Source organism: Neolamprologus brichardi, chromosome 1 (genome assembly GCF_056152115.1).
Source record: "Neolamprologus brichardi isolate AB-2024 chromosome 1, ASM5615211v1, whole genome shotgun sequence".
Classification (NCBI taxonomy): Eukaryota; Metazoa; Chordata; class Actinopteri; order Cichliformes; family Cichlidae; genus Neolamprologus; species Neolamprologus brichardi.
Window position 1 is genome coordinate 35663043 of NC_142104.1, and position 19201 is coordinate 35682243.

General features: G+C 41.2%; 1 protein-coding gene across 4 annotated transcripts in view; it reads right to left on the bottom strand.

Moving 5' to 3' along the window:
• usp32 (ubiquitin specific peptidase 32) overlaps nucleotides 1-19201 on the bottom strand; it is a 70228-nt gene that overhangs the window by 42263 nt on the left and 8764 nt on the right. For all 4 annotated transcript variants that reach the window (XM_087841431.1, XM_087841450.1, XM_087841438.1 and 1 more), the window contains exon 2: nucleotides 5890-6017. In XM_087841431.1, coding sequence (XP_087697557.1) covers nucleotides 5890-6017 — 128 coding nt within the window. The remainder of the gene's footprint in view (nucleotides 1-5889; nucleotides 6018-19201) is intronic.

A 19201-nucleotide genomic window follows, 5' to 3' on the forward strand; every position in this document is an offset into this window, starting at 1 on the left:
TCTGAGCAAGAATCCTGACATTCCTTCACTGTCCAAATGTGTTTAACTTTTTTTTGGCAGCAATAAACATGACAGTTTACTTATTTTAATTTAAGACATGTTTTATTTTAATTAAGTTTAAAACTTTTTTATTTAATGTAAAATTATATTTTGTTTTAATTTACTTTCAAATTCTTCAGTTGCTGAAGGGGCTGCATAGTTTTCATAAACTGCATAGTTCAGAATAGCTATAATTGTACCAGATGGTTGATTCAGTTAAGTTGGACTAGACTGTAATACAAACCGTTCAGTTTGTCAACAATAAAACTGAAATGAGAGAAAGACTGAGTGTGAGACTTTGATATTAGAGAAAATGAATATTGATAAAGTTTACCTTTATGTACAGAATCTGAATATCGCAAAATATTTTTAAAAATTGCAATAATATCGTATCGTGGGATGTATGGTGATTCCCACCTCTAATCTCCTACAGTAGGATGTCAGTAAAAGGAAAGCTGACAGGAGGAAAGTACTTCCTGTGCTGGACTTACAATTCATTTTCAGTTCAGTTTCTCAGGAGTAGCCCTGGACTAGTTTCTGTGGAACTGTGAGAGAAAATCACCCAAAACAAAAATAGAGAAATGTGCTCCTCATCTTTAAAACTGTATCAGCTCATGTTACGGAGGCGCTGCTGTCACTAAGCTAAAGGACACGCTGATGGCTCGCATAACATGACTCTGCAGTCAGGAGCTGATGAAGCATGTCCATGCCAGCAGGTCACACAGAGTACAGAAGTCACACTGTGTCAGACGATGCAAATTCCTAAATCCAACACTTTCACCGTCATCTGCCGCCCCTTCATTGCACACTGCTGCTTAACCAGCTTCTTCATTTAAACCTGCATTTATTTATATTAAAAAGTGACAGAAACTAAAAATACTGATGCATTCACTGATCCATGTATAAACTGTAAGTCAGGTTTGTATTCACTGCCAAAAAACCTGCAAATAGTATTTATTGAATACACACGAAGAGAAATGTGATCAATTTCAGTAAACGCACATTTGTGGGAAAACAAAATTAAAGGGGAAGTCCGCCGATCTACATGCAAAAGGTCAACCGTCACAGAAAGCACATTTCACCTGTGAGAGTCTTTAGTGGTTCTCAGGAACACTGGTGAGGTCATAATTCTGACGGTGTGACGAGTCCACGAACAACGACAAACTGGACAAAATGTGTTAAAGTTGGACAAAGAGCAGAGCTGATGAAAACACAGGTCGGAGTGTTTTTTAACTCAAACTATGAAACGGAGAATTCGTGTCCACGAAGCTCAGAGCCAAGTTGAGTCGTCAGGTTGCAGAGTAAACCTCTACAAGAGCAGATTAGTTTTTATTCTTTTTAAAGCTGTAAATATTGTAGAAAAAATGTCTTACAAAAACTTATTTTGTTACTCTTTAAATATCACTACACGCATAGTTTCACACATGAAACTGACTGTGGAGTCCCCAGAGACTGTGGGGAAGTCCTCGACGCAGCCAACTAAAGCACGCTTAACTCGTCTGCCTCCCACTCCCACCTCCCAAACAGTGATCGGCTCAAACCTTGTTGTTATATTACATGTGGAAGGTGTAATGGTATTTGTGTTCATCCTGAAGCATTTGGTAGTTCACTATGAGACCTTCCTGCTACAGCACACTGTGAGCAACAATAACTCCTTGTACTTATACATTAACTATCAGGATTTATCAGCACATGTGTGCCTGAGGAACAAAACACCAGTTAATAACTGTTCATCCTACTGAGATAACACTGAGTGAAAACAAACACAAAACAAAACATCAAGCCACGTGTGATTTATCCCGTACATAAAATCTCTGGATACTTGACCACGAATGATCGTCAGCACCGTCATTATTAGGGTGGGTTTTGATGATCGATTCATCGATTAAAATCGATTCTAGTTTGGATAACGTGATATCGATTCATTAAAATCCTGAATCGATTTTTTAATATTAATTTATTTTGCCTGAAACACCAGAATCTCAGGTTAAACCTCACAAAATTTCAACAACCACCAAACAGCTAAAACAGTAAATGAGAGCAGGAACACGGATTCTGCACAGAGATGTAAACACAAAGCGCCGACGGATCAGAATCAGTGAGATGTGACTTTCTCACCCGACGGCACGGACACGGTCGGGGCTGAAAGCCGACAGCTTCTGATGTTTCGGCGGGTCGAGCTTTGTGTTTACGTTGTTTTTTCACTGATCATAAAGCTGTTAGTTTGATGTCTCTCCAAACAATATTGACCGAACCAGCAGCAAAAGAAGATCCAAACTACGCTTCACATAAACATCGTCATGAATTCACTCTGACTTTTGCTGTTTTGCTTCCACCAGGATAAAATCACACCTCATGCACAGCTACAAAATGCAAAACGTTGTGTCTCTAATAAAACCGCTGTAACTTCAGAGGTAATGTTCATGTGTTGATGGTTTTCTTTCGTTTTTGATGTACTGCAGAATATTTTTATAAAATCCCAGAACAAAAAAATCACCTTCATGTGTTTCTGTTTTATCTTCAGCTGCTTTGACACAAAGGCCTCTGCTGTGACGCTCACACCTTTGATAAAGGCTGGAAAGTGTCAGCTTCCTTCTTATAGATAGAAAAATATGTAAATGTACTGATCTGAATTATAATATTTCTGACTATCTGAGGCAAAATTTCCCAGATTTAAATCAAATTGAATAGAATCGACCTTGTGAATCGGAATCAAATCTATTCTAGAAATCGGTGACGATACTCAACCCTAGTCATTATACACTTATGATAAAACACCAGATAGACGTCTGAGCACTGAACAGTGCGTGTTCCTTGACTGACTGATTGGGTCGGGCTTTCTTTGAACTACCAGACTGTGCAGTAGCCACGGCTATATTTGAAGACACCAGCAGCAACCTTACATCTGGACTGCTGTCACCGCAGTAACTGCTGCCATGGTGACAAAGGAGAAGGAGGAGGGAGATGACACGTGCTGTAGTGAAGACATGCAAGCAGTGTGTTTAATAAGCAGCAGATGGAGTGGGGGGGGTGCACGATGACTAACACTGGCCTTACTAATGCACTGTGGAGACGAGGTAGGTGTTGTTATTGTATGCTCAAGAAACCGGCAGAGCAGCGAGCCTTAACTGAAGCATGCACTTTTTTGTTTGCCATTGTAGTGTTTTCCAAATGTACAGCGTATGCATAGCAGATATGCACAATCCAGCCACAACACGTGGTTACATTTTTATGAAGCAACTGCAGCTACAGAGGAAAGAAGTGGGACATCACAGAGGAAACGCACGTTTGGACTGAGATTTGCTGTCACCTCGCAACTAAGACTGGGACTGATGGACAGCAGGGGACATATGCTCTGGAACAGTCAGAGCAGCATGATTTATGATATAATGTGAGGAAAATACATTCCTATTACACTGATTTTAAATGATTGTGAACTTTAAATGGTTGTGCCCACACAACGTGCGTGACACGGCACAAAAAACACAGGAGAAGAGAAAGTGACAGGCAGGTCTGAATTATGTCAGAGCACCTTTATCAGCTGTTCATGTCAGGATCATCACTCCATCGTAAAGTTGAAATACAAACAGAGCAAGGACAACAAACCTGAATCAAAACCTCATTTTTCTTTTTTCTTAATTACATAAACAATCATGTGCAGAGCGGTGAGGGTGAAACTAAAGAAACCCTGCTGTCAGAATATTAGGATGCTCCCATGTGTCTGACCATGTGTCCCCTAAATACCCCAAACAATGAAGCAGGATCTGTCATTTGGGCCAGAAATACCAAAGTCCCATATATGCACACACGCTATTCAAAAACCTAACATTGGAAATCTTCATTCAACTTTCATGTAATCCAAATAAAAGTTTCCAGATGGAAATTCTATTATTTTTGTTTAATACAGACACATTTAAAATGTTTCAGGCCCTCCTCTACCTGTTTTATAATCCAGGTTATTCTGAATGAACAGCCTGACATCTACCAATTTAAAAATTGTCATACAAAAAGCCCATAAACCAAAATAATGAAAAGGAATGAAGAAAGGAATTAGTAGCTCATTTCAAGAGCAAGTTGCTGTCAACACAAAGTGATCAGTAGCCCAATAAAAACCAAACCCTAATTAAATAATTAAATATCCATCCATCTGTATCATTGAGCGATTTGTACATATCACTAGGGCTGCTCAATTAACGATCATTAAAAATGACTGAGCCGATTATTAGCCCCTCCCTCGTGCTTTACTCTCGCGCTGCTCCGTGTGGCAAATCGAGCGCACCTCTCTGCGTTTCGAACACGTGTCACAACAATTAAGAGCAGCGGTCTCCAACCTTTTTTGCGCCACGGACCGGTTTATGCCCGACAATATTTTCACGGACCGGCCTTTAAGGTGTCGCGGATAAATACAAAGAAAAAAAGAAGATTTATTCATAACACACGTGAAAAGACCCAGGAAAACGGAGTAAACGATAAAAACGATAACAAAATAACGCTGAAAACCGATAAAAACCCTGAAAACTATACATTTCACACCTGAGCCTCAACTCTCGCGGCCCGGTACCAAACGACTCACGGACCGGTACCGGTCCGAGGCCCGGGGGTTGGGGACCGCTGATTAAGAGGACCCGAGGGAAGCTCGGAAAGCTCAGCAGAAGTTATTTGGAGAGGAGAGTGACTGCTGTTGGTTGAAAAGAGGTAAAAAACTTCAGTGGTGTGGAAACATTATGGGTTCATGAGTCAGACGTGGATCAAGTAGACACAGTGTGTAAACTTTGCTACAGTGTCGTAGCTGCACCACAGAGCAACACTGCAAAGTTCACTAAACATAGATGTTTACATTTATTTCTTATATTGCAAACATTTGCACTGTTATCAGTATTTGCACTATTTTATATTATTTTTTGACAATCTTTAAAGTCATTATTCAACACATTGTTATTGTTAAATAAATATCAAATAATCGAGATCTCAATTTCAGTGAAAATAATCGAGATGATCATTTTTGCCATAATCGAGCAGCCCTACATATTAGCGCTATTTCTTACATTTGTAAACTGACATGTTGTATTATTTAAACATTTTAGTCTGTTACTGTCTTATTGGTTACCGTCAACTGTAACCCACAGATTTTAGTTAGGGATTAATAAAGCATTTTGATTCTGTCCTCTCTATATCTATATCTATAAACTGCTCATTCTTGATGACTATTACACTTTGAGTCTTTACATTTCATTTCAGTCTATATTCCTCCAGAGTATTTTTAAATCAGTCAACTTCACCAGAAGAAGAAGAAGAGCAGGTTTCAAATGTGTAACATGAGAGAAGTCGTAAAAAGTGACAGGAGGAAGCTGTCAGATGGGGCTGTGTGAGGGAAACTGTAGTTCGACTATATTATACGTATATAGTCATACTGTTGCATATACACCAGCTGTATATATCAAGTCTAGGTCTGTGTTGATTACTTTAATGATTCAGTTACTTCAAAGAAAAACAGACTCTCCTGCATCTGCACGCAGAGTCTCCTTCAAGCAGCTATAAATAAACTGGAAACAACGTTGCTGTTCTATATTTATTCCCCTGCAGAACTTTGGCTGTTCTTTAGCCTCTAACATCCGACTGATGATTTTCAACAGGAAACACAGAGCTATAAAATGGTAATGATACCTTTTTATTGGATCGATAAGTCTTTCAGGCTGTGGTGAAATGGCCCCTCACTACAACTAAAACCCTTCACACAAAGCTGGTTGGTCACGCTGCTAAGGCATAACCAAACTGATTTTGTTGGCTTCCTGGAAACTGCCGCCACCGTTACCCACTCAGAATACGTGGTGTGACATCACTGTGGCTTACCTCTGCGACTTTAGGGGGAACTCCATCTCCCAGCACTTCCCTGTAGAAACACTGCTGGGTCATGTAATAGGAGAGGCCACTGGTTCTTTTGAAGGCATCTTTCAGCCGCTTCAGTTCCACATCAGTGACTACAGAGAGAGACAAACAGAGATGGGGTTACATCAATAGAGACGGAGAGCTGAAGTCATGCTACAAGTGTGCAAGAGAAAAACAGAATCTAAGAAAGATAAACAGTAAAGAAACAAGCAACAGTTTAACTGTATTAGGACCGAGGTCTGGATGGTCCTGAAATACGTCTTTAATGTTTTTAAATGTCATTGTTTGAAGCTCTGACGACTAGACGCCAGATTTCTTTCACCTTCACTTCACTAGGACTGCAGCACAACTGTTGGCAGCACACAGCAACACACAAAGAATGACTTCCATCCAATTAAGAGTAAACAGAGGAAACACTTTTAACGCAACGGTTAAAATGATCTAACAGAAGTGCCTGAAAAAGCAGTTTAACGGTGTCATGTCGTTAATCATAGATTAACTCTGGAACAGTTGGTAAAAATGACAAAGCTGCTTACACGTGTAGTAGTAACTGTGGCGCTGTAGCGAACAATGTCACCGACTATACACAGCGGTGACAGCAAACCGCTGACTAATGGCTGAAAAGGATCCTGTTTACAGCTTCCATGACCACATTGGAGCTAAATGATCAAGGAGATAAGTAGGTGCCGCTCGTCTGATAGGTAAGGGGTCAGCGTGCAGTAAAACGGAATAATTAACTGTTGACTTATCAGCTTTCAGCAGCCAATCACAGTTCAACGGGGATAAGCTGCAGCAAATACAAATGTAGGTACATTAGTTAGAAATTGAGGGCACTTTAAAGACTCCATATGAAAAGCTTGGTAGTGCTGGGTTTGGAGCCACAGCAGCACGACAGAACTGCTCGACTGGTCAGACAAATGTCTGATTAGATTGGATGACTGGTCCACCTGCTTCAGGATTGGATGTTGCTTGTCAGAGGGTAGCCTATCAAATGATCCAAGCGCAACTTTGATGTTTTCTGAATCAATGATAAATAGGGCTGCCACGATTAGTCGACTAGTCACGATTACGTCGACTATCAAAATCGTCGACGACTGATTTAATAGTCGACGCGTCGTTTGAAGCTTTGTAAGATCACAAAAGACGCAGGAATAAGTAGTAGGATTTAAGAGTGTAATAACGGACTGAAACAGAAGATGGCAGCACTGCATGTACAAGGATGCCAGCTGCCGTTAAACCCCGAAGAAGAAGAAGCTGTGTCCCAGAATTCATAGCTCAGCCCAGCTCAGTTTCCAACAATGGCGGCAGCTAGTTAGTTTTAATATTACTCTTATTATTCTTTCTGGGTCACAAAATAAACGTTTAACATATTTTCAGGCGAGAATGTAGCTGTGTAAACCTCAAATATCTGCTCAGTTTATCAAGACACCACATATTTTCAAAAGCGCTCCGACGTTTTCGGAGACGTCTGTTACCCACTAGCTCGATAGCTAGCCGGGGGCTAGGCTAACTAGAGCTGTGAGAACACCGGACTCCCGGCTAATCGTTTTCAAACCCACCGCCGTCTTTCACTACTCAGGTTAAACATGATATATAAGTCACTTAGATAACTTAAAAATGTTATTGTTTGGATTTTTTCAGTATTTTATTTGTTCCTGAGTAAATCGGTTTGGCTGAGATTAAAGTTATAGTTTTTACACAGCTGAATAAACGTCAAGCAGACAGCTGATTATCAGAAGTGTGAGATGCTCGAGAATTTACTCCGGTGTCCTGTTATATTTTAGATAGCAAGGAGTTTATTAAACTTCACTGAAACAATCTGCAAATTTCATTAAAATTTAATAAACTATCATCTTGTCTTTATTTTTAGTTAGCACATACCTGAAACACTTAAAGCTGTAAGCTAATGATAGTTATATAAGAGCAGATGCTGCTGGTGCAATAAGCTGTAAGTTTTACGTTCAATGGATGATGATCTGATTAGTCGACTAATCGCAAAAATAATCGGTGACTAGTCGACTATCAAAATAATCGTTTGTGGCAGCCCTAATGATAAACTAAAACAGTGTGTTTCCTGTTGTAGTCTTAAGAGACTACAAATAACGGACGTCCTTAAATTTGACCTTGAGTGCATTAAAGTGTGGCTTTAAAGAAAGAAAGAAACTTTAGTCATTTCAGTATGCTCATTTTCTACACTGCTTATGTAATTGCAAATATACAACTGTTATTTGTCACAGTACAACATATAGTGAACATGCAGTGAAATGCTTGTGTCCTGAACTGTGGACAGGCTGCAGACACAGCCACGCCACTCCAGGGCTTGTTTCTAGCATGGGGGTCCTAGCCAGGACCCTTACTGGATACCGGGTGGAAATCAAACTTGCGACCCCCGCTCCAGAGGTGTGTAGTCTTACCACTACACGATGCAGCTGCCATTACAGCCATTGCTGCAATTACACCACTTGTGGCTACTTGTATTCATATGCCTCCACCAATCAGAGAGGTTGCAGGTTGACATTTCAGCTAAACTTTAGCTCATCCTTCCAAGTGTGCAACAAATCTTGAGAAATTTTCCAGAGAAGCTTACGAGATGTTGATGAGGACGTGATGGAGAGCACTAGAATCTCCATCGAGGTATTTTTAAGTCTGATTGGAGAATATGTTTACTTAATGCAAGATGTTGTTTATATGATAACAAAGACACACCGTCACTGGAGATGGTGGAGACCAAAATAGAGCTTAAAAACAGATTCATGTGGTCAAAGTCAAAGCTAACCATGTGTGATAGATATGCAAACATGCACATCGGTTACAGCCAGTGACATCTGCACATCCTTTGTAACGTGCGATCATTCGACTTTTTCGTGCACTTAAGGCAAACGTAAAAACAATCTCAGTCTTTCTTTCACACGTTACATGTTTACATTAATACTACCACGCCATCTCTGTCAACGCTCACATTGTTGATGCTGTCTGATCAGCTCCACTTCGACAGCTGCTCTTTAATACACATGTAATATTTTCTGTCACAGCTTCAGCTGAATCACTTTAATTTAACCCTTCCACAGCACAAGGTCAAAGCAAGAAGCACAGATGACATTTTTGTTTGCGTCTCACGGAAAACTACTCGTGCCGAGTTCCATCAACAACTCTCTTAAAAGCTGTTATTCCGCCTTTATGGAAACTTTTCACACTCGTGTTTCTGATATCACCTATTTCGACAGAGCCAGTAGGGGCAGTAGTGCTCATGGGGTTTCAGGTTTGACCCTAAAGCCTACCCAGATGGACCCCACACACGTGCAAACGCTCACGCACACACACTGTCACCGCGATGCTAGCCTGCAACATTCAGGCATAAACTCATTTTGAGCAATAAACTTTATTTCCAACTAAAAGTTTCAGAGGAGAGACATTAAAAGAGACTCACTTTTACCTGGATACGTTGGTGTTAGGGTGCAACAGCTAATTCAAATAACAGTGGACTACTGTGCCTTTAACAAAAAAGCAGAGCCCGTGCACGCAGGCTAACGACATCCAAGCAGACCCGGAGAGCACACCGAGAGAGCACCAAGACAATGCCCTAAAGAAAGTAACCCGAATCACCACTAAAATTCAAAAGGTTCTTTTAATGCTCCACCTCTCCACTAAGTTTACTGACATGCAGCCAGTTACTTTTACTGTAATCTTGCTGACAGGCAGATAATCAGTAAACTGAGCCAATCACAAACCTCTGACTTCTCTATAGCAGGTAACCAAGAGTAACTGGACATAAATCTTTATTTTAAAAAAGTAAAAATCAGTTTAACAACAAAACAGAGTTCAAACCCCATTTACAGGAAGTGACGTGCGGGCGCACACACTACGCATATACCTTGGTTGGCCCAGTAACCTTTTTCATCTCCACAGACGCAGTTTCACTCTGACTCCTGTCACACGCTTCAAACTAACGGCCTCGGCTGGATCAAACTTTACTAAGAACGCACAATTTGTGTTAACGGGCTAATGAAGTGACGCACATGCCTTTCAGCAGTAACAGCAGGGTGCTGGTGTTTGACCGAACGGACATAACAGGCATGAGGAGGGAGCTGGTGTATAAGATCAGCTGATGGGCAGGGTGTGACTCCACCTTCATTCTTCACATTTATTTCCACAAAAACAGAAAAACTGAACCATACAAAACCTAAAAAATTTATTTATAGATACAGGCTCAGCGAGTTTGAAAAATGTTAAAGGTCACACTGCTACTGAGGCTTTTCTCCTGCCTGAGAGGACGAGCACATCGTTACAGTGGTGTCTCCTCGTAGCATGAAGAACCCTGACCCAAACCACAGCCGGGGGTTTCTGGGTGGACTTTAAATGGCTACGATGTGGTTTAAGTCTACAGAATAAAGTGCTGTACAGATGTAAAGTAAGCAGTCAGCAAGACTAGGAAAGCATTATATAAATGTATAAAACTAACAACACGTCTTTTCGAAGCACTGCTGGACACAGGTGTGCTGTAAGCGCAACACAGAACAAGAACCTTTTCAATTATCCTGGTTTGAAAACTGTGTCAAGTGCCAAAAAAGTGCCAAGATGTGGTTTTATGAAAGGTAAGCTGACGATCAGAAGGTATTTACAGGTCACTGACAACCTCGCAGAGACAACAAGACTAAAGAAAGCCACTGCTCCAAAGAGTCATGGGTTTATCTGCTCCCCTATAGTCCTGCACATTGGTGTGCAGTTTGTGGTAATACTAAATACTGATTGGAAACTATCATTAGAAAATAATACATGATCTCGTGTTCTGAGATAATGGATGTGGAATCGTGTGTTTTGTTTTGGGAGAGATGAATTCTATTAAAAAAGGCCTCCGGTCCTTTTCACAGATCTCTCCAGCTGCTGTAACGAAGCCTGCGTGCGTCTATCACAACACAGAAATGGTTTCCTGGTGCACAGCGGTGAGAGCCACTGAAACATGGAATGACACCAACAAACATCAGCGTTTAATGACGTCCACCCGACGGAGTGCAGCAGCTCTGAGCTGTGACCATTTATGTCGCTGGTGCCTCGTGTATCTGCTGCTCCTGCTGGCTGAAAACTACATGTGGATTTTAGCTTGCGTGTTGCGAATCCAAAGAAGCTGTGCACGTCTAACCCTACGCCTTTCACTTTCTTTAATAAGTCATCGCTGGTATAAAGACGAAGACATCCCAAAGTTAGACGTCTGAGGGCTGCTTTTTTAAAATCGTGGTTATTTTGCAGAAAAGCTCTGATGCTGAGCCAAAGCAAAGCGAGATTAATGGGTCAGTGAGCTCAGAGTTCTTGGTGTTACCAAAGTGGCCCTCTTTGTAACTGACCAACTCACCATGGCAACTTCTTCTGAGCACAAAACCTTAGAGGGTTTTTTTTAAACAAACTCTTTTATTTGCATCATATTTTAACTGCAATGTAAATTCTCTTTATTCTCTATGTGCCGGTTGTTAAGCCGTTTATCTTACTAACAGCAAATGAAGCTACAAAGTTAGAGCAGTGCAAACTGTGCATCTTGTTGTTAGTAGGGCTGGCACAAACGATTATTTTGATAGTCGACTAGTCACCGATTATTTTTGCAATTAGTCGACTAATCAGATCATCATCCATTAGACGTAAAACTTATAGCTTATTGCACCAGCAGCATCTGCTCTTATATAACTTCTTATATAACTATCATTAGCTTACAGCTTGAAGTGTTTACGGTATGTGCTAACTAAAAATAAAGACAAGATGATAGTTTATTAAATTTTAATGACATTTGCAGATTGTTTCGATAGAGTTTAATCTGCTTGACGTTTATTCAGCTGTGTAAAAACTATAACTTTAATCTCAGCCAAACCGATTTACTCAGGAACAAATAAAATACTAAAAAAAGCCAAACAATAACATTTTGAAGTTATCTAAGTGACTTATATATCATGTTTAACCTGAGTAGTGAAAGACGGCGGTGGGTTTGAAAACGATTTGCCGGGAGTCCGGTGTTCTCACGGCTCTAGTTAGCCTAGCCCCCGGCTAGCTATCGAGCTAGTGGCTAACAGACGTCTCCGAAAACGTCGGAGCGCTTTTGAAAATATGTGGTGTCTTGATAAACTGAGCAGATATTTGAGGTTTACACAGCTACATTCTCGCCTGAAAATATGTTAAACGTTTATTTTGTGACCCAGAAAGAATAATAAGAGTAATATTAAAACTAACTAGCTGCCGCCATTGTTGGAAACTGAGCTGGGCCGCGCTATGAATTCTGGGACACAGCTTCTTCTTCTTCGGGGTTTAACGGCAGCTGGCATCCTTGTACATGCAGTGCTGCCATCTGCTGTTTCAGACCGTTATTACACTCTTAAATCCTACTACTTATTCCTGCGTCTTTTGGGATCTTACAAAGCTTCAAACGACGCGTCAACTATTAAATTAGTCGCCGATGATTTTAATAGTCGACGTAATCGTGACTAGTCGACTAATCGTGGCAGCCCTAGTTGTTAGAGGCTTGTGCATGCAGTCTATTCTTTACATTTTTGCTTTACTTTGCTGCCAAGTCTCCTTTACACTGTTGAATTGGAAGCTACTAGAACACACAACAACAACCAAGAACAGCTATTTGATCAATGGAGTTAATTTCACTTTGTGTGCAGGCAAACTAAAAGGATTTCCACATCTCCTTCATTAGCCGGTGGGTCAGTAAGTTTCAGTGTTTAAATGTATCCAGTTTAAAGTTTCCGAGCTCTAATGTGAGGCAGTCATGTTAAAAATGAACACCCACACTTAAAACAATTAACTCTGATTAAAATGCTCATCTTCCCGCTCTGGGCGCTTAAATCACAGGATTAACAATTTTCTGCAACATTAATTTCCTGTCTTCTTTGCAACAGTGTTGCAATGTAATGTTAGATTTTATCACCATTTCAATATAATCATTTAATAACACTCACTGGAGTCGGCTGCACTCGTGGGGATTGTTCTGTGCTGAAGGAGAGTCGGGCAACACATTAAAAGCCCCTTTGATGAGGATGTGCGTCGGACCCAGAGCAGAAAGCTCAGCTTAACACAGGAAGCTGATAAGCACCATCGTGATACCTGTTATGTCCAGCTGGGGTTTTAGATTTTTTCAGCTCTGCTAAAGCAAAGAAAGCCCGGCTGTATTGAATTTCCCTCGTAGTGCAAGTGTTTGCATTTCTTTGATATCACTACAATCTGCAACAGGCCGACAGTGGGCCAATGATAAACCACATCTTCAACTATGAAGCTAAAGATCAACTTAATAGAAGGTGTGTGTGTGTGTGTGTGTGTGTGTGTGTGTGTGTGTGTGTGTGTGTGTGTGTGTGTGTGTGTGTGTGTATGCACCTGTGTGGCAACAGTCGATAAAGTTTATTGATTTGTGAAAAAAAGTGACAAAAACAGTGATTTTACTTCCCACTGGGGGGGCGATGCCTAACATCCATGTGACCTTACCCAGACTGAGGCACCAGTAGGTCACTGGTGTCCTGACCTTTTTCTTTCATCTAGCAGAAGCAGGACAAACAGCTGTCCACTCCTTTAAACCTTGCTGTTAACTATGTAACATTTTCCCACATGTACTAAAACAAGCTGCAACATCTGATGTCGTCTTTGAGCTCAGAAACGTCACTGCAGTCACACACACACAAATATTACATCACCTTGTGGATCGAGGGATCCTGAAACAGAAATCCTGAAAAGGGCTCATGGGAAGGCCAATTCTGCATACACCCAATGGCAGTGACTAGGGATGGGTACCGGTATCCGGTGCCATGATGGCGATTCTGACATAAACGGTAGTAACCAGACAGAAAAGCAGCGCACATTTCGGTGCTTTATTTCCCTGAGATGTGACACACTTTAGATTCTAGCCAATCATTTTACGTTTCCGAGGATAGTAGGCGGGTCCAGGTACGTACGTTCTTTTAGAGCAGAGCTACAGATTAAAAATGCCCAAGGCGAAGCGGTCAAAAGTCTGGCTGTACTTCACAGCAAAAGATGCAAACTCAGCAGCTGCAACAAGTGCTTTAAGCTGATACTGTGATACTGTCAAAGGAGGTAACACCTCAAATCTGATGAAACACCTGGCGACGCATAGCGTTTTTTTTAAAAGCCGAGAAATGCGCCGTATTTGATAGCTTGCTGCCAGACCTCACACCGAGCACATCTACTGCAGGTGTGGTGCCTGTTATCGACCCGGAGTTAGCAACATCCCCCAAAAACCCGAAGAGGAGAGTCCTGGCCCCTAGCCCTGCCAGTGTAGCAGAAATGATGAGGATGATGATGCAGCAGCAGCCGTTCTTCTCTGTGTGAGTCGCTTAATGTTGTTCGTGTGTAATTTACGTTGAGTAGGCTAACCACGTTATTACATTAATGCATGTAAGGTGAACTAGCAAACACCATCATAGCTACATGCGGCTGTCTTCTTGTTTGATGGCAGATACTCCCTTCACCCTGGACAAAAAGGCTAAAATGACCAAAGAAAAAGTGGAAAACAGTTAAACATGAGAGGTTTTTGGACAAAGTTTGTGTTTTTTCCATTGTTTAAGCTGCTTCCAGCCAAGAGTGATACCATATATGCCCCATAGCTGCAGAAAAGGCTAACATTGTTATCTTTTTACAAAAAAACAGCTGAACATGAGAGGTTTTTGGACAAAGTTTGTGTTCTCCATTCTTTAAGCACCGGCACCATTTCAAAAGTACCGGTTTGGCACCGGTATTGGATAAAACCTAAACGATACCCATCCCTAGCAGTGACCTTGGCTCCTCCAGTGAACACAGCTACCCCTACTTAGCTGCCTCCAAAGTTCTCATCCCTAGCAGTGATTTCAGTGGTGGATCTGCACCTAAAGAGCAGAACTGACTGCCAAGGAATCTTTGAGCAACATCAGCAGCTAAAATGTTTCATTAGATTTTAGTTGCAATACAGGATGATACTATATAGTTTATATCTAGTAAGGTCGATACCTTAAAATTGGACTACATACAGAGTTCGCTCGGCAAAGCCCCACGCCCACTCTCCTTTTGCACACAGATCTCTGCAGGTTCTCCCGTAGCAAGCAGGGAGACATGGCTCTGATCCAAAACAACAAATATCTTGTGTTGGTTTTGACACTCTAAGGTTAACTTCTGTTGAATATTCATGTGTGGGAAGAGTTGACAATATTTGAATGAAAACACAAAGAAACGACTGTTTTTAAAGGCACCAAACAGCCTTTTTTACTTTGCAGAAAAGCTGAATGTCTGTGTGATCTAGGGCCATTTATAAGTCATCCACGTTCAGGGATGTGCAGTTAGGACTACAGGGAAATATGTTTCTCTTCATGAACTGTGCACACAGAACTCCATAAGCACCTGCAGGACCACAGAGTATGCATTGGCCAGTCATTAACCTACCAGCTGCCGAGTACAACATCTATGTGAAGCTGGATGGCAACTGCAGAAACCAGAGCAGCTAATACTCCTGTTTATGTACGGCTGCCTCGAGAGGCTGATGCTGAGCTCATGCGGCTCACTAATTTCACTTTTCTCATCACTGCTAATACAACCCCAGTGCCAAAAACGTTGAGACGCTGCGCACATAATGACTGAGGTGCAGATCCACTATGTTGTTTTTATGATCAGTTGTCAATAAAATATCTAATATTTAAAATGAGAAAATGTACCGCTTTAAGAGATGTTGTTACAATTCTGTATCCCCTCTATTTTAGCACCACTTGTGGTGTTACTGGGAACTGAGGAAAGCATTTGCTGGACTTTTGAGAGAGCAAAGTGTTTGAAAGGTTGAACCTGAGGTACGCCAGATCAGCACCATGAAGCTAGGGTTGGGTGATATGGCCTAAAATCCATATCGCGGTATAATTTGAAGCACGTGCGGTAACGATATATATCACGATATATTGTTTTCTTCTGTATAACGTATTTTCCACACTATAAGGACTTAAAATCCTTTAATTTTCTCAAAAATCGAGAGTGTGCCTTATGTATGAATCCTGGTTGTGCTTACTGACCTCGAACCGATTTTGGCTGCAGAAATCTGTTAAAAAATGTTTTAGTACAACTTTGGTAAGCCGCACTGCTTGATGGATTGTCAGAGCATTACGGCTGCCGTAGTGAGGAGCTTCACGGAGTAATCTGGGTCCTAAACTCCGTCCCCTTCATATCCCAAAGTCAAACGAACACTAAGAGTTAAAAACGGTCTAAATTATTTCATCTTTAATTAAATCATCAGCGTTGCTGCTTTATCGGGTGTAACAATTATGTTTTACATCCAGGCATCCATGAAAACAGAAGTTATTAAATTTAACGGAGTTAGAAGTTAACAGGAAGTTAGCTCGCTAGCTTCCACCTAAACATTTCATAGCATGTTCTGATTGAGAGATTTCTGAAACTAATTAAAACGTACAGCTCTGCTATCACTTTCAACATAAATGAAGACAGAAAACTAAACAGCAGTGACGTTTGCAGGGTTACTGAAGTTGGACTACCTGGTATATAATGTTGTGCTACGTGATTGCTAGCGACACAGCTATGTTAGCATAACATTAGCACAGTGAAGCTGGAGGATGAACGCCAACTTTTTTCCACTCATTAAAAGTTAACGTGAGGGATTCTGGTGGTCAGGGACAAATGCAATCGCATAGCAGGATGCTATACACGGGCCAAACTTCAGTCAGGAGAACAACTGAGATTATTCATCCACAATACCAGGTTAGTTATTAATATACTGCAACAACATGGGAACAGAGCAGCTGGAGAGAATTCAGCATTAATGAATCAATGTTACGGAAGTGGAGGAAGCGCAGTTTTTGGCTTTCCACATATTTCAAAAGTGCTTCATCTCTTTGCTGTGACTGTCGCCCGGCATAATTTGCAGATGATAATGGTTGTAGCCGCTGCAATGCTTTTGACCAAAACAGGCGCAGCTTGATGACATCATCAACATGTGCTATCGCGGTAGAGCGGTATAGTCAAAATCTCTATCGTTGGCCAAATTTATATCGTTTATATCTCCCACCCCTACATGAAGCTATGCTGTTGTAACAGATGAAGCGTGCACTCGAGCAGCGTCCTGCTGACACAGAAGGCCCAACCTGAAAAAGACATCCATCATCTGGATGGGAGCAGATCTTTCATACCTTTCAGCCTCGGGTGCATTTTCCAATCGTGCAAGCAGCAAATTCCATAAGCACCTATCCAATTATGTAACCCTAATACATTAGCACATCCCATAGTACCCAGGCAGATTACTAAACATCCTCCTACATGATTAGCATTAAAGCTGACCACAACATCACTGATGAGCTTATTATATTTTCACAAATTCTATAGCCATAAGATATATTGACAATATTGATAAATATAATTATATTAAGCAATCTGTACAAATAATATTGATGCAATTCTAACAATACGCCTAAGCCATTGTAATAAAGTGGCCTAGCTACATGCTGTGGGTCTGAGGTCAGCAGGGCGCTGCATCGCTGTACTCGGGCCTGAACCCATGCATCAATGAGAGGTGACAGCTACCCAACTGAAGACAGGACTGATTAATGCTCAAGTGCTGAATCACAGGCTGCAGGCAGCCAATCACACATGGGGATCAACACAGAGCACAAAGCTGCAGGAAGACAGACTAAAGCCCCCTTGTGTGTCATGAGAGGTAGCAGCTAACTGTATTCATGACACAAGCAGCAGAAAACGATCCATCCAACCACTGCAGAGCCACAGAAACCTGGCTGTCCTCCACATCTCTGATTAACCACAAAACAAACAAACAACAACAACAAAACAGCAAATAAATCTTTGAAGTTGTTTTTTAATGTGAAGGATGATAAGAATCAGATTCATGAATTCATTTTGTTACATGATTCTTTATTCAGTTCAGATTCTGAGCTCCTCTCTGAGTCTGAGCTGTAGACTTTAGACATAAAGAGCGAATCCCAACAGAGCTTTTTGACTCATTTTAGAAAGAAAACCAATGAAAGATTTGGAAAAGGAAAAAAGCAGACACTCCCAACTTCTCACTGGCTTTTCGCTGCCTCGACTCGAAAGAAAAAGTGAACCAAACACTGGTGACGCAGATCAACCGTCAACTCGAGGTCAGCAACAAAGTAGAACAAATCAGGGTAAATACTAGTTTTCCTTTCATGTTTCCGTCCCCTCTGTCGCTCGCCCTCCCTCCCTTCTTCACACGTACAAGCATGAATTCAGGGTCCAACGCCTCTTTGTGGCCTATCAATAATCTGTATTACCAACCAATAAATCGACCTTGTGCAGCCGGAGAGCAGCGGTAACAGCACTCAGTACTCTCTATTCAGCTGCTGCAGCTGCACATAAACTGAGGTCATGAAATTTCAAACCACATTGATGTTGTTTATTAAAAGACACGAGAGAAAACTGAATGACATCAGTCCATGACCGATGCATAAAAAAATGTATTTTATTATGACTATGAATCAAGTGAAACATATTTCTAATTACCTTCCATAAATCATTACAATCTGTAATATAAATATAATCAGCGTCAAAGCATCAACAGCCCAGCCAGTTAACCATTAACCTACCAGCACAGGATTTCATGAGGCTGTATTAGTCACCTCCCACCTCTCCATGGAAGATGCAGATTAAGGTACAAACAGATCTGAAGGCTACAGACGTCTTCGCTTATTGTTCAGATTTGGGCCTGTGGAAATGTTCACAGCCTATAGTGGGACTCACTGCCATAACGTACACACATCTAATATTATGGCGATGATGACCAGGCACCTTAAAGTCACATGAATCGTGAAGATGTGGCGGCCTTCATCTCGCACATATTAGCAAGTGCAAGCATAACAAATACCCTGGAGGTCCTAGGAGAGCTCCACAATCTCCATGGTGACAGATGTGGAGGTGGTTCACCCGAGGAAGCAGAGCGCAGCTGGCTGAGGAGCCCATTTAGTCCTCATGAGTTTGGAGTCTGATGTTAAATATTCATCAAGTTAAATCATTTCTGTTTAAAACAGTAACTGATAAAGATATTCCACCTGTTCTAAGGAGCAGGAACAGCTCGTTAATATTGAATGTCTGGATTTGTGTCTGGCGCTGAATTTAGATTTGCTTCTACAAATTTAGTCTCTTGAAATGAGCTTTTTAATGCGCGCAGCCACCGAACCAGAGATCAGCTTCTTTCAACGGGAATAATAAATGGAAGGGCAGGCTCTTTCCCTCCTGTAACATCTGCTTCACTTAATGTTTTTAAAGCTACAAGTTATAAATCATAGTCCTG